The 14,772-nt window shown below is 39.8% G+C and overlaps 1 protein-coding gene across 2 annotated transcripts in view; it reads left to right on the top strand.

Annotated features, from left to right (window-relative positions):
- The window catches only part of dock4b (dedicator of cytokinesis 4b), a 228,037-nt gene extending 222,184 nt beyond the window's left edge, over positions 1-5,853 (top strand). For both annotated transcript variants that reach the window (XM_072454830.1, XM_072454829.1), the window contains exon 53: positions 3,039-5,853. In XM_072454830.1, coding sequence (XP_072310931.1) covers positions 3,039-3,497 — 459 coding nt within the window. In that variant the 3' untranslated portion in view covers positions 3,498-5,853. The remainder of the gene's footprint in view (positions 1-3,038) is intronic.
- Positions 5,854-14,772: the final 8,919 nt, after the last annotated feature.

The raw sequence follows: 14,772 nt of genomic DNA, 5'->3' as shown, positions 1-14,772 counted from the left end.
CATAGGGCCGAGGAACATAGGACTGAGGAACATAGGACTGAGGAACATAGGGCTGAGGAACATAGGGCCGACCCCTGAACATACAAAAAAGAGAGTCCAACGACCATGTAGAGAAGACTTGTCCTTACTGGCCTTTTTAGAAATTTCTCTCCACAACTTGCCTATTTGTTAACATCTTTCCTTTTTGATTTCTGTTTTTTTGTTATTTAAAACTAACAAAACACATAGAAGTGTGTATTGATGAACTGCTCACAAATGTACATGCAGGTACATTGAAAATAAATAGTTTGTACATAACTTGTACCTTATTACATTAAGGAATTACAACGTTGACCGTATAAACGTACCTTTACGTGTAAGAGCCAATAAAATAAAAGTCTGGACACATAGCCTAGCTTAAAATAGAACACGGCTACATGCACAGCAGCTAGCAACAGCTAACATTTTTAACAAGTACTGATTCATAGCTCAGACTTTAGCATAAGTTTTATATATAGGAAAACCAGATGTTTTTGCCGACTGTACTTGACTGAGCACATGTGGCAGAAACAAAACCTAAACCAATAACGTCCACTAGAGGGCAGTATTTGACCATCGCACACACAAAGGAGTTTAAGAACGAACGTAAACATGTGTAAACAGTACAATACAACTAAAATGTGACATTGAAGCGCTAAACCAGTGGCCATCAAACCTTTCACACCAAGAGAATGTGAGAAATCGTGATTGTTTTCTGGAAAATACAGACCCAAAAACACATACGAAAGACCTTTCAGTTCTGTTTGTCGGTGTCAAGATAATAGAAATAATCGCTGACAAGTCGACTACTGAAATTAGCCTTAGTTACAGCTCCAGAATACACACATCTCTGGTCACCGCTCAAAGCCAAACTCAAACAGAAGCCAAACTCAAACAGAACCGTGCAATCAGATGTGTTTACTTACGTCAGGCTCATGAAACTGTCAATCATGCACATCTGAACTCAGGGAGATGAAACCAGTGACCAGTCCGACATATGAATGCAGCATTGCTATAGCGGTTCAACTATCTGAATAGGGTCAAACTGCAGCATGCTCGGCGCTGGTGCAGGGGTTAAATGTGTTGCACATGTGCCGCAGCGCTGTGCATACAGTTCTCAGCCTCCTCGACCTTTCTTCAAACGTCTTTGTCATGTTTAATAAAATCTTGAGAGAACAACATGAAGCTTTAAATAAAAAATGCAGCCCGTGTCAGGAACAACATCTCGTGAAGAAATCAATGTCGTAAAAAATGGAAATAACTACACGCCGGGATAATTACAGTCCGCTCAAAATAGAAAGTCAAATCCAGGCTGTTCCATGTGTATAATAAGAATCATTTTTCCAGAGTTGCACATAAAAGTCTTTAAAAAGTCGGCTGTAGCGTGACTAATTCGGCCTTACCGGGCAATCGTATACTTCAGTAGATCCAATTAAAATGTAGCTGAAATAATGGTACCGGGCCGTAATAGCTTAGAAAAACTGTTGATGAGTAATCGGATTTTGAAGAGGGAAGTGTGGCATATTGTGCGTTTTCATCCCGGCGCACAGGGCCAGCTGATGGAGGGGAAAAACCTGGCCCTCCCAATCTGTTCAGTGTCCCCGTTTCTTTGGTATGAGGCGTTCACAAAACCACAGAGAGTCGAGGCAATCTGTGCTCAGGTGTGCTTAAAAAAACGCTCAGAAACACGGTCGGACTCAGAAAAGCACTGGCTTTAGTTAGAGTTGGTTTTATTCCGTGTTTTGTTTTTTAACCTGATTTAAGATGTTACAGTCATTTGGTTTGGTCTTTAGAAAATGCGACATGGGGAGAATTTGTATTAAGGTTATTCAATATCGATGAACATTCAAATACAATCCATTTTAAATTTCACATTTTACGACAAAGCACGAATAATAATCTAAAAAAAATCTAAATTTTGCTTTTTAAAAAAAAAAAAGAAAAAAACGTCAGTAGGAGAAAAAAATAATTGTAAGAACTAAAATTATAATCGTGACAATAATTTAGCTTAAATAAGTCATTTCAATTCAATCTATACTCCTAAAGAGTTTTTTGTTGTTGTAATTTTTTGATAAATTAGTAAATGTTTTCACCCAAACAAAATCTTGTAAAATCAGCACTTTTTGTGACAAAATGAGAGCAAAATGCAGTTAATAATTAAGTATTTTATTTCTCATCAACTCGGAGGTAAGAGCCGAGAAGCAAGGCCCTGATTGGCTGCGCTTGAAAAAAAGCTGTGCACAAGCCAAAATATGAATGCATGTGAATATAAACTTGTGCTTGTGCATTTGACAGGTTTTTACAATTTTCTAATTTTGACTTTGTTTTGTGTATTTATACCTGTTGTACGTATACATTTTAGTTTTACACCAATCGAGCAGGTATTTGTGGAGAAAAGTCGAAAAATCTGTAGAAAATAAGTGACATCTCACCAGTCTCATTCCAGTCGAAGTTTATGCAGAATTTACACAACTTTTGACTCTCTAAACATTAATTCAACAAAATCAAGGTTCCCTCATATATTTTTATTTGTCAAGTAAATTTTTTTTTTACATTAGATTATTTTTTTCCCAGTGTTTGCCGGTAATTTCCTAGTGTGATGTTATCAATTACAAACAGGAAGTGAAATTACAAACCGAAAAAATGTGCTATTCTGTGATGACATTTTTACAATATTTAGCAAAATTCTAAATATATTTATCTTAACTGCATTTTAGTTCAATGAGACGCCGGACCTGTAGGGGGCACTTTAAGTGTTGGTGAGTGTTATTAAGTATTAGTTAGACTAATACTTCAGGTCAGGTTCCCCATCTTGCTTTAATATAATGTTGTTTTTAGATTTGTTATTATCTGGCTGTGTACGTCACATTTACATTACTTTATCATTCAGAAAGTCGTCAAATACAATTACACAGGAATGTCACAACACTAAAATTGTACACCACGTCCCTTTTGTTAGTGCTGTACTACTCCCTACTAAACTATTCCTTCCTTATTCATCTCTTCCTTTCTCCCTCCAGAACACGGTGCCCCCGTTCACGCCGTCGCCCACCGAGTGCCAGTCGTCGGGCCTGGTCTCCAGCTCGCCGGTGCTGTCCGGCAGCTACAGCAGCGGCATCTCGTCCCTCAGCCGCTGCAGCGTCTCGGAGGCGTCCGGCACCGAGCTCCCAGCCTCCGACCACCCTCCGTTCCACCTGCCGCTCGGCCCGCCCGCCACCCTGCCCACCTCCATCTCCAGCGGCTCGGACGAACCCATACGGCGGGAGAACAAGACGCCGCCGCCCTACAGCGTCTTCGTCAGGGACAACCCGCGCCGGCCCGTGCCGCTGCCCCACAGTCTCTCCATTCCGCCCCAGACGGACGCTCCGGCGCTGCCCCCCAAACCGCACCAGCTGCGCACCGGGAGCATGAAGCTGGACGCCTCGGACCCGCGCGTCCCCCGACCGCGACCCCTGCCCAGGAAAGTGTCTCAACTATAGGTGCTGCTGCTGCTGCTGCTGGTTTTAAGATTTTACCTCCGGGGCTGGAAATACACTGGCATTATTTGCACTTTTTTTACCGGGCACCCTTTTTAATTTGGCATTCCTACTTGTCAATAACGGACGAGTTACCGATTCAGAGGCGAAACGTGTTCTAATAAATCAAACCTTTTTTGTAGAAGGCGTCGTATTTTATTGCCTCTGCACTTTTAGCTATAGAACATCATTTTACAGTGATTTCAATACATTTACTCAGAGCAGTTTTGAGGACGTTGTAATAATCTGTATGTATATTGGTATATATGGAAATTGTTTTGCCTTAAGTATTGCAAACAGAGTCTTTTATCCTTGAGTATTGCACGTTAGGTTTATTCTTTTTTTTTTTTTTTTTTTTTCAAAATAATAACTGTACATTGTATATTGTATGGCAAAAAAGGTGCTAGAGGCCTCGAGTATGCATTTCAGTCAAGTGTCGTAGATAGGATTGTGCTTCTGTATTCATATCCACATGAGTAATGGTCAAAAATAACAAAATGAAATTGGATTTGACGAATTGGATCTCGGGAAAACAATTGGAAACGGTAATATTGACAGTTGTAGGTTAAAAAAGGCTCATTGTTCAGGTCTACGTGTTAAAAAAACAAACAAAAAAACTCTCAAGCGAATCGCTGCCTTACCACTTACACTGCCCTTTCTCTTTTTTAAACAGTCGCATATTTTCCTATAATTAAAAGCCGTCGCAACACGCCCTGGCCAGTCACAAAAGGCTGCACGTGCACGTCATTTTTACCATTGCTGTTGTGATCACTGTTTTGGAAGTTCCCTCTGTGCATGACATACGTGACAACACATTTTAGGGGTAGTAGAGTAACCAAGTATTGTGCCAAAGGATCGCGTACAATGTGCTGTAAAGAGAAATTCACGTTATTTATTTTTTTCAGTTTGAGATTGAGATTGTATTTTATAGGTTTTAAAAATGTCATCAAACGTTATGAGCCGCTGATCAAGCCTAGCGTACTTAGAACAAGCACAAAATTGTCAAAACTGCTACTCGTCGTATTAAGAACAGAACTGTTAAATGATGAATGGGCTCTGTGCGCCGCGGCAGTTGGAACGCTAACAGTCTCTTACAGCTAATGCTAACTTTTATTTAAACGTAACGTGTAAAGAAACAATTGATTACAGTTTAAATTTCAACACTACCTGATGTGTTTTATTTAGAGATGACTTCAGTTAGTTATTTTATCATTTGTTTTGTTTTTATATTCATTATGCCTCAAAGTTAGCGTTAGCATTAGCTTTAGCATTGACCCACAGACACCTCCTTTTATAAACACAGTATAGTTTTTGTCTGGAGGGATGTCACAATTAAACGGTTAATCAATAATCGGGATTATTCAGGTCACAGTATAATCGTAATTGTACAAAAAAAAAATAATCGTGACAATTTTAGGAGCTAGATTATTTCTTTTTACTTCAATGTCTCATCCAAAAAACAGACCTAAATGTAAATAAAAGTTATTTATCTGGTTGTTTTCGCCAATTTTACTTTATTTTGTCTTTCAGAAATTTTGTAAAGCCGGTCACAAACTTGAAATCGGGATGTTTTGACACTTTTTTATTTATCTAAGAATTGCGCAGGAAGTAATGCTAACGCTAACACCGAGCTAGCCAACTGCTGCTGTGCCACAGAGCCCATTAAAAAAGGTATTTAGAATGAAGTTGCGATGTCAGCCTTTTTTTTTTCTTTTCTTTATCAGTCAATTGCACGCTGGAATAATATTTTCAAACTAATCACTGTCAAATATTTGTACAGTAAAAGTTTAATTTGTGTTTTAATTAAAAGCGCTGGACGTGGGCAGACTCCAGTGTCAGGAGCTGCCCCCGCGGGAACCACGACGACAACACGGCGGAAGTCAAACTCTGCCACAGGCAAACGCCATCGGCGTTTTGTAGAATACAGAACGTTTTAACGCAACGTTGAGATTTGCCACGACTTTTTCCGAAGGGGCAAAACTAGCTCGTATCGTTTGTATCTTTTTTTTTTGTATGGGTGAGCTACTTTTTTCATTTCTTGTGAATTTTTGGGAGATTCAACGTTCACATTAATCAGTACTTGACAACTTGTAAATTATGAGATTCATGTAAGTATGCCAAATATAAAAATGTGTATTGCAATTAATGTAAATATGGTGTTTTTAACAAAAATGTAGCTATAACAATTTACAGCTTTGAATGTAATGTTGAAGCAGCAAATCATTATTATAATGTTCAAACTTTTATGGTTTTGTGAGTGTAGAAAAACGCATAATGACACCTAACACATTTACAATTTCAATAAAACTACCCAATGTTATACCACTGTGGATTTTCTTTCATTGTCGAGTGAAGAATAAGAAGACATGCGTTCGAAGTGACGTCGTACATCCGGGACTTCCCCATAGCGGCCATTTTGAAAGGGGCACGCGATACACTAGCAACCACCACAACTGATTCCTTTTCTACGACACAATGAGCTACGAATACTTTGATTCTTTAGACGATAACGGCAAACTAAGGCACACTACTAAGCTATCATTCCTTGGTCCGACAACAGAGCGATGTCCTGACAGATAAAGCAGGTTTTGGGCATTTTGGCCTCATATAGCTCAGATAGTGTATGTAGTAGACGTGTTGTTGGGCCCCTTTCAAAATGGCGAACTCGGTTGATACTGTAAAAGTTCCCGAATGTGTGAACGCATGTATATTCCCAGACGAGGTCACTTTTGACACTATTATAACAAAACTTTAAATGTTAAACTCATCTTACAGAAGGTTATGCAATGTGAAAAACCGTCTGTTGCGCTTCTTTTAAAAGGTCGATCTGTTTATTTCATGACATTTACTGCCATTTCATTGCAACGTTATGTCATGTCATTCTAGCGAGCGTGTTAAGTTTGTTATTTATGCAGTTCATATGTAAATTCGGGTTTAATGACAAATGTCGAGTCGCGTCTCGATTAAGAAAGTGTCGGAGAAATAAGAAGTGATGCATTTCATAGCGAGCGTGCGCAGAAGCACCGGTTACAAATAAAGCAAGCTATTATCCTCATGGTAACCCTTAGTAACCCTCACCCAGATCCGGCAGCCGTGAAGTCTCTACTCAAGGGCTCGTGCTTTTCTTAAATAAGAAAACGAGCGAATGTCAATGGCCGTGTCCGTACGTGCAAACATACTTTAATTCCACAAAATTTTATTTTTTTTAGCCAAATGTTCACTTTTTTATAATTATAAACAGGTTCTGACGTACACATCTCTGTTCAGCTGCAAAGGACCGAAAAGCACAGGCGAGCACAAAAACACTACAACATCCACACACTCCACAGTCGAGAAGTGAAGACGAACAAAGACGAACTAAAAGTCTGTCTGACTTTTTAAGACGGGAATCACTCGACCTCAAATACAGAAGGGACGTGATTCCAGAGCCCCGGAGAAATCTCTGTGCGGCCGTGCATCGGGCTGAGCGACCGGACGGGCAGATGTGGAGATGCTGGACAGGACCGCTGTGCGACCGTGTTGGACAAAAAGGTTCTTGCAGTACTGTATTTTTTGCACTATAAGGCGAACTGTCAATGAATGGTCTGTTTTTGATCATTTTTCATATAGGCGCACGGGACTATAAGGACTATAAGGCGCATTAAGCCAAACAAAACGTGCACCACACAAAAATCGCTTTGAGGTTAGTGAGCACAACCAGAATTAAGCAATATATAAGGCATACTGTCGATTTTTGAGAAAATTAAAGGCTTTTAAGTGTGCATTTTTGGCCAGAGTTTGAGCTCGTTTGCTGTTTTTTTGTAAGACCAAGAGCACTCCTCAGCATTTATAAGTAGCGGACTGGTTAAAGTGCCAAGATAGATATAATTTGAATTTTGGTAGGTTTATAATTTCACTTCCTGTAATCGATGACATCACACTAGAGAATTTCCCAGCAAACATTGGGGAAAAACGCATTGAATGTCAGAATTTTTTTTATTTAACAAATAAAAATATAGAAGAGCAACTTTATTTTGTTGAATTCATGTTTAGAGAGTCAAAAAAATATGTTTATTTGTGTAAATACTGCATAAACTGGAATGAGTTCCCTGGTGTGATGTCACTTCCTGTCATTTTCTGCATATTTTTCAACATTTTCTCCACAAATACCTGCTTGATTGGTGTAAAACTATAATGTATGAGTACAACAGGTACAAATACACCAAATAATGTCAAGTCAAAATAAGAAAATCGTAAAAGTCATAGGCACTTTGTTTCTGGAAAAGATTGTAAGTTTGTTCAGTGGTATAAGCTTCTGCTCTCCATTTCACTCTTTCTCTCTCTCCCTCTTTTTTTTTTTTAAATGAAAAGGAACACAACAGCAACAACTACAGTAGGTGGCGGTAATGTAACACTTAGATACCAACCACCATAAAACCAAAGAAGAAGAAGCAGTAATAGAAGGTACAAGCTGCTTCCTGGGTGAGTGAAAGTATGTGGCCCACTTGGTCTTTTTCCATATTCGCAGTAGCTACAGCTAAACTTACTGGTACTTCAAAACTTCTGGCTATGTTTAAGCTTTATTATTTGTGTTTTTTAATTTTGCTCTAACCTTATCCATACCCCATTGGCCACAGCCGCCTCTCCCACACTCTGCACCCAGGTGAGTATTTAAGTGAAAAACAAGCCTTTGCATATACATTTATTCTTCTCCACTTCAGGCTAATTGCATTGTCTTTCTTTCTTTCTTTCCCACCGTTCCTCTCTTTAATCTTCTTGCGCAAGTCAAACATCCACTTGATAACTTTGTGAGCACATATTGTTACTGCCTGAGGAGGACACGTTCTGGTCCATATTTTCCCATTCATATTTAAGATTATACATGTATTCATCAAGCTCTCCTCGTGTTTGTGCGAGAGGTTTGGTTCTTGGATTCGGACGCGACGCGCAGTAATGAGCTCATTCGTTATCGGCTCCTTTCTTAAATGTCACGGCTCTCTGGATAAGTAGTGTTAGGCCGCACGCCCTTCGGTTCTGGAAATACTTTTATTATATTTTTTACATTGACAATCCCAAAAATAACATTGAATTAAAAGGGCTAATCAGTTATATAACAAAACATCACAAAATGTCTGATTCCAGGAAAGATCTGATTTAAGTAGAGGCAAAAGTACAACAGGATTCAATGGGGTTTCTTTCTTTCTCTCTTTTTTTTTTTTTTTTTAAACGGTATAGCGTAAAACACATACTTTGAAGACGTACAACTACAGTAGGTGGCGGTAATGTATCACTGTATTGATACCGACTGCCATGAACACCAGAGAAGAAGAAGAAAGAAGAAGGGTTGAGAGATGTCCTTGTAATAGCGTAAAACACATACTTTGAAGAGAAGACGACGTACAACTACAGAAGACGTACAACTACAGAAGACGTACAACTACAGAAGACGTACAACTACAGAAGACGTACGAACGACTACAGAAGACGTACAACTACAGAAGACGTACAACTACAGAAGACGTACAACTACAGAAGACGTACGAACGACTACAGAAGACGTACAGCTACAGAAGACGTACGACTACAGAAGACGTACGACTACAGAAGACGTACGACTACAGAAGACGTACGGCTACAGAAGACGTACAACTACAGAAGACGTACGACTACAGAAGACGTACAACTACAGAAGACGTACGACTACAGAAGACGTACGGCTACAGAAGACGTACAACTACAGAAGACGTACGACTACAGAAGACGTACAACTACAGAAGACGTACGACTACAGAAGACGTACGGCTACAGAAGACGTACAACTACAGAAGACGTACGACTACAGAAGACGTACAGCTACAGAAGAAGTACAGCTACAGCAGACGTACAACTACAGAAGACGTACGACTACAGAAGACATACGACTACAGAAGAAGTACGGCTACAGAAGACGTACAACTACAGAAGACGTACAACTACAGAAGACGTACGAACGACTACAGAAGACGTACAACTACAGAAGACGTACAACTACAGAAGACGTACAACTACAGAAGACGTACAACTACAGAAGACGTACGAACGACTACAGAAGACGTACAGCTACAGAAGACGTACGACTACAGAAGACGTACGGCTACAGAAGACGTACAACTACAGAAGACGTACGACTACAGAAGACGTACGGCTACAGAAGACGTACAACTACAGAAGACGTACAGCTACAGAAGACGTACGGCTACAGAAGACGTACGACTACAGAAGACATACGACTACAGAAGAAGTACGGCTACAGAAGACGTACGGCTACAGAAGACGTACAAATAAGAAGTACTACATTAGGTGGCAGTAAATTCACCTTTTCCGTTGGCTGCCAACCGCCATTAAAAGTAACACCACAACAACAACAACAACATGAGAATACAAGGTGAGCTCCTCTTTACAGCAAAAAATACACAAAAAGATGAAATCCATGTGGAGTAAATCCTGCTTTTAAAGGTGTCGTCGCTGGTATATCACGGTCATTGTAGCAGTGCTGATAAATTGTTGGTGTTATCTATGCTATTTCTGCTGTTTAAGATGAGCATGACTTCATTTGTCCCACTTTGGGAAAACTAAGATTGGTCACTTGGCAACAGCCCCGGGTGCTGTCCGGCTGCTCCGGTTGCCTGGTTGTAAAGCGTAAGAACTACTCGTGATATTAGTTTGATAACATTGGAGGTTTTGAAGCTGCGATGCCATAAATAGAAGTCACAGAAACTGTTCATCGACAAGCAAAGCTGTCAGCATTAACCCGCCGCTGCCCCCTGCTGGATTATGGCCATTTGTCTCTTGAGTGTGTTTTGTTGTTGATTTGTTTGTTGCGTGTGGGTCTTTGGGTGCAATGTAGGATTTTAGAGTGATGGATTTTACCTTAAAACAACTGTACTTTTACTTTGTGTATTTTGTGTAGGATGACTTTTAACATCTGTCCAGGGACTACAGATGAAAAATAGCCCTCTTCTAAAGCCTAATTCTGGCATATTTGCACGTAATGTCGGCTATATGCACTGTTCCTGAAATGAACAAATAAATAAATAAATAATTTAAATTAAAAAATGAAGAAATAATATAAATAATAATAAAAAATAAAAACAAGAACATTTAAATAATAATAATACAAAAATATAGCCGCAAGCGGCAATGATCGGCCCTCGCCACGCCGCCGCTGCCACGCCGCAAGAGGAGGGGGCGCTAACGCGCCCCAATTGTCCTTTTATTACGCCTACTGCTGAATCTGTGACGCTGTCACATCTTCTCCCCTTTGTTTTACCATCAAAAAGCAATTTTATTTTGAATTCTTGGCAAAATGTGCGGCTTTGCCGCACAGACACCGTGACTCTTTGAATAAAAATGTGGATAACTTTTGATGGTCCACCCCTGAAGATGAGTCTCACCAAATTTCAGGTTAATAGGGCTGACGCCCTAAGAGGAGTTTGTGAAAGTCTAAAGTTAAACATGTTCTGGCGATTTCCCCATTGGAATAACGTGGAAGGTTTCGGTCATCGTTACGGCAACGCCATAACAATTATGACATGGGTCTCATTGACTTTTTTGATGGGGATTCTAAAATTGAGTTGTGTGTCAAATTTCATATAATTTCGCAAAACTAAATATTTAACCTCCATATAAAATCTGTAGGGGGCGCTGTGGCTCCAAATTAATTTATTTCACTTCAAGTAGGTTTAGGGCAAAGAGTTTAACAACTGATTCTAATTTGACGCAATTCGGACTTTATCTGCGCAAACGGCAGAAATGTTAAATTTGGGAGATTTCTGAAATTCTAGCTACAGTTTGCGGCTTCGCCGCACAGAGACCGTGAGAGGTATCAATGTAATTTGGATAACTTTTGATGTCCCACTCCTCAGTAGCATTTTCACCAAATTTCAGCTTTTTAGGGCCAACGCCCTGGGAGGAGTTTGTAAAAGTACGACGTTTGGAAAAACTCCGAAGTCATGTTCAGCCATTTTTGAAGCAATATGGCCGACATTTGGTTGGGCGGACGGCGTTGCCGTAATAATATTTTTTACTTCTCTTGTCACCATCTACCTCTGCGCCAAATTTCATGATTCTACGATCAGATTTTTTTTGGGTCATTTCCCATCTCTCAATGCATTTTTGGTACATTTGGGGGCGCTGACGCGCCAATTTTTTTTATTTTAGAAAAGGGAAATAGCCAGAATGTAGAGAGGCACGATTTTTAGAGGTGTGCAAATTTTTGTGACTTTTCGTCAATGTTCACAGGGTGAAAAATAGGGGGGTTGGTCCCGAGAAGAAAGAAGAAGAAAGAAGAAAGAAGAAAGAATAATATTCCGATGCGAAAACAATGTTTCCCATTTTTCAAATATCATAAACTATACATTTTCGACTCATGGTGTGGGTCCCTGGTCACTGACGGGTACTTTCGTTAATTTTGAGTGGGCTCCGCCCACTTTGTGTTTTTGGCCCTCTATACAGTAATAATGTTCAATTTTTGCATTACATGCTTATATGCACGGAACATGCAAGAGATGGGGAACGTATTCGTGAGCTACTTAGCGCAAATGAGTGCTTTATATGGGGATGACGACCCGTCATCTCAATGTAAAGTGCTTGTTTAGTGCGTACTTTTGCACGGGCTTCGCCCATTTACAACGGTAATGTTCCATTTTCCTACTACTAATTAGTATGCACGGGGCGTGCATGAGTGAAGGAGTGCGTTAGTGAGTGTTTGGAAGTGGGCGAGCGCTTTGCGCTCGATTTCGTGCGCACTATGTGCGCACTTTCGCAGCCGTGCTTTGCACGGCCTTACGAGATTGATAGGCCTCTCGCCAGCTTGTGGCGCTCGGGCCTAATAAAAACAGTAATTCATAAAACAATAAAATAAAAACAAAATGAAACTAAACCAGACAAAATGAAAGAATCACATTGAACCCAAAGACATGAGGAGTAGAGTGTCGCGACGAGTGATTGCTTACTCGGCCACGCCCTCTCAAACTCATGGAGGCAAATTGGACTTAAAATCTGGCTAAAATCCTTGTAATCTATTTAAACATCCCACCAAAGCTGAGTGAAAACAATCACCTCATGGACTTTAGTTACCACATATTTGATTAGCCTCGTCGCACATTTAAACACTTTTTTATTAATGAATGGCAAATTTAGATTACTCCTGGACCCTCGGGGGACTTTGACGTGGGACTGTCGCGTTCCAGAGGCGTACACGTACCCTTGGCCTCTATACACGTGCTTTAGGAACTACATGATAAAAGGGCATGTTGAGCAAAAGACCGGCCCTCACTGGGGAGCGAGCGCGCTGCAGCGTAATCATGCGACTGTAAAATGATCTCCACCATTGTCTTTGCGCCGCTTGACCAGATGCGCCGCGTGAATGTGTTTTAAATTGTGCTGGTCCACGCCGGTCTAATTGCGAAGGCTCCTGTGTGGCATTCATCACTATTGTTGTCGCATAATCTGACAGCAATTATATCAGAAATGAATATGCTGCTAATTGTGGCGTCCCTTCGCAGCAGAGCGCACACATGGCCCCTGCGATGATGGTAGATTCATTGTTTAGCGCGAGTTGTGGATCAAAACCCTCGGCGGAGTTGCGGGCCCCGCTTTTTAGGGCGCGAGGAGGGCCGTTTCCGGGGGAAGACATTACTCTAAAAGTCACAAGAGATTTGAGCACTGTACTGTACAACACCAGTTCTGCTTCTCCAACTCCTCCAGCCCCTTTCTATTTGTGCCTTTGCAACATTTAATAGGAGGAACATTCAATAAATCACACTTTTAATGAGATTATGTCGCGATACTTTTTGCTTCTACTCGAGTATCATTTTGATAGAAATACTTAGCCATTCATTTTTTTGGATACTTAAAAAAGATTATTGATACTGATTGCCCACAAATTACAACATGATAACAAACATAGAAAAAGGGGCAAAATAAATGTTAATACCGTATTTTCCGGAGTATAAGTTGCACAAGCCAAAAAATTCCATAATAGAGAAGAAAAAAACATATAAGTTGCACTGGAGTATGAAATGCGGTTGCAAGTGTGAAAATAACAAATAAAATCACATATAAGTCGCTCCGGAGTATAAGTATATAAGTATAAATATAAGTATGAGGCGCACCCCGGCCAAAACTATGAAAAAAGGTGCGACTTATAGTGCGACTTATAGTACGGACAATATGGTAATGTTTATATCCGTGAAGGGGCGGGGTGTAGAAATCCCCAACCAGTGACGGGAGTTGAAAATCAGCACTGGCTATAAACATATGCATCACATCGGCTACAAGCTTTGTTTTGTAACTATCTATCATTGCATTGTCCCTGTCAAATAAAATAAAAACTGTAAATCGTTAAAATTGCAAATACCAAAGAAATTGCAAAAAAGCAACAAAAGTATACACAGCTGTACATCTACAAGTAAAAAAGTATAAATCCAAGACTATGTACAGGAGGTAGGGCTCTATTACCAATGCACTTATAATCAACAGATACAACTAGAGGTAATGATTTTTAGAAGCTTTTCTGAAAGTGTAAAATATGTATTTTAGTATACAACATGAATGTAAAGACACTGGACTGTATATATATAGTAGGCTCATTTCAGTCTGTGAGCTCATAAAAGGGTCAACATAAAACACTCTTATTCCATATAATCACATATAACACACAGTTTTCAAATAATGCACATTTTACACTCATTCATGTTCAGCTCATACGTGCGGTTACGTCTCAATAGAAAATCAAAATGCCAAAGTTTGTTCAGACCACAGCCATTTCCATTTGAGCTTTAAAATGATTGTGTGTGGAGTGTTAACGGAAGACTATTCCACAGATTCACACCTCAGACACACAACACTGTCTGGTCCTTTCTGAAATATATTTTCATCTTTTCTCCTTCAGCAGTGGTGTTGCCCGGCCGTGTAACTCTCTTCAAGCTCAGTCATGTTATGTTCAGAGCATGACAGCGATGGTGGGAAATGTATGTTTTTAACGGTTTTCGTAAAGATTTTCAAAAAATACACAAAAACTGTACCATTTTATTATAGCCTGGTTCAAGTTCAATAAATAAAACAGTATTTTTGTGTAATTTTTCAGTTTTGAAAAACAAAAAAAGGTCAATGTTTGTGCCATACTCTCATTTTTAATGGGATCTGAAAAAATAATAAACTAAATAATAAAATAATAAACTCACCCACTCTTATCGTACAACGGAAACAAACACCTAAG

Source organism: Eucyclogobius newberryi, unplaced genomic scaffold (assembly GCF_026437365.1).
Source record: "Eucyclogobius newberryi isolate DKJ021-1_F unplaced genomic scaffold, fEucNew1.0.hap1 SCAF_2, whole genome shotgun sequence".
Lineage (NCBI taxonomy): Eukaryota > Metazoa > Chordata > Actinopteri > Gobiiformes > Gobiidae > Eucyclogobius > Eucyclogobius newberryi.
The sequence above is the reverse complement of the archived record's forward strand: the minus strand, read 5'-3'. Positions and strand labels throughout refer to the sequence as shown.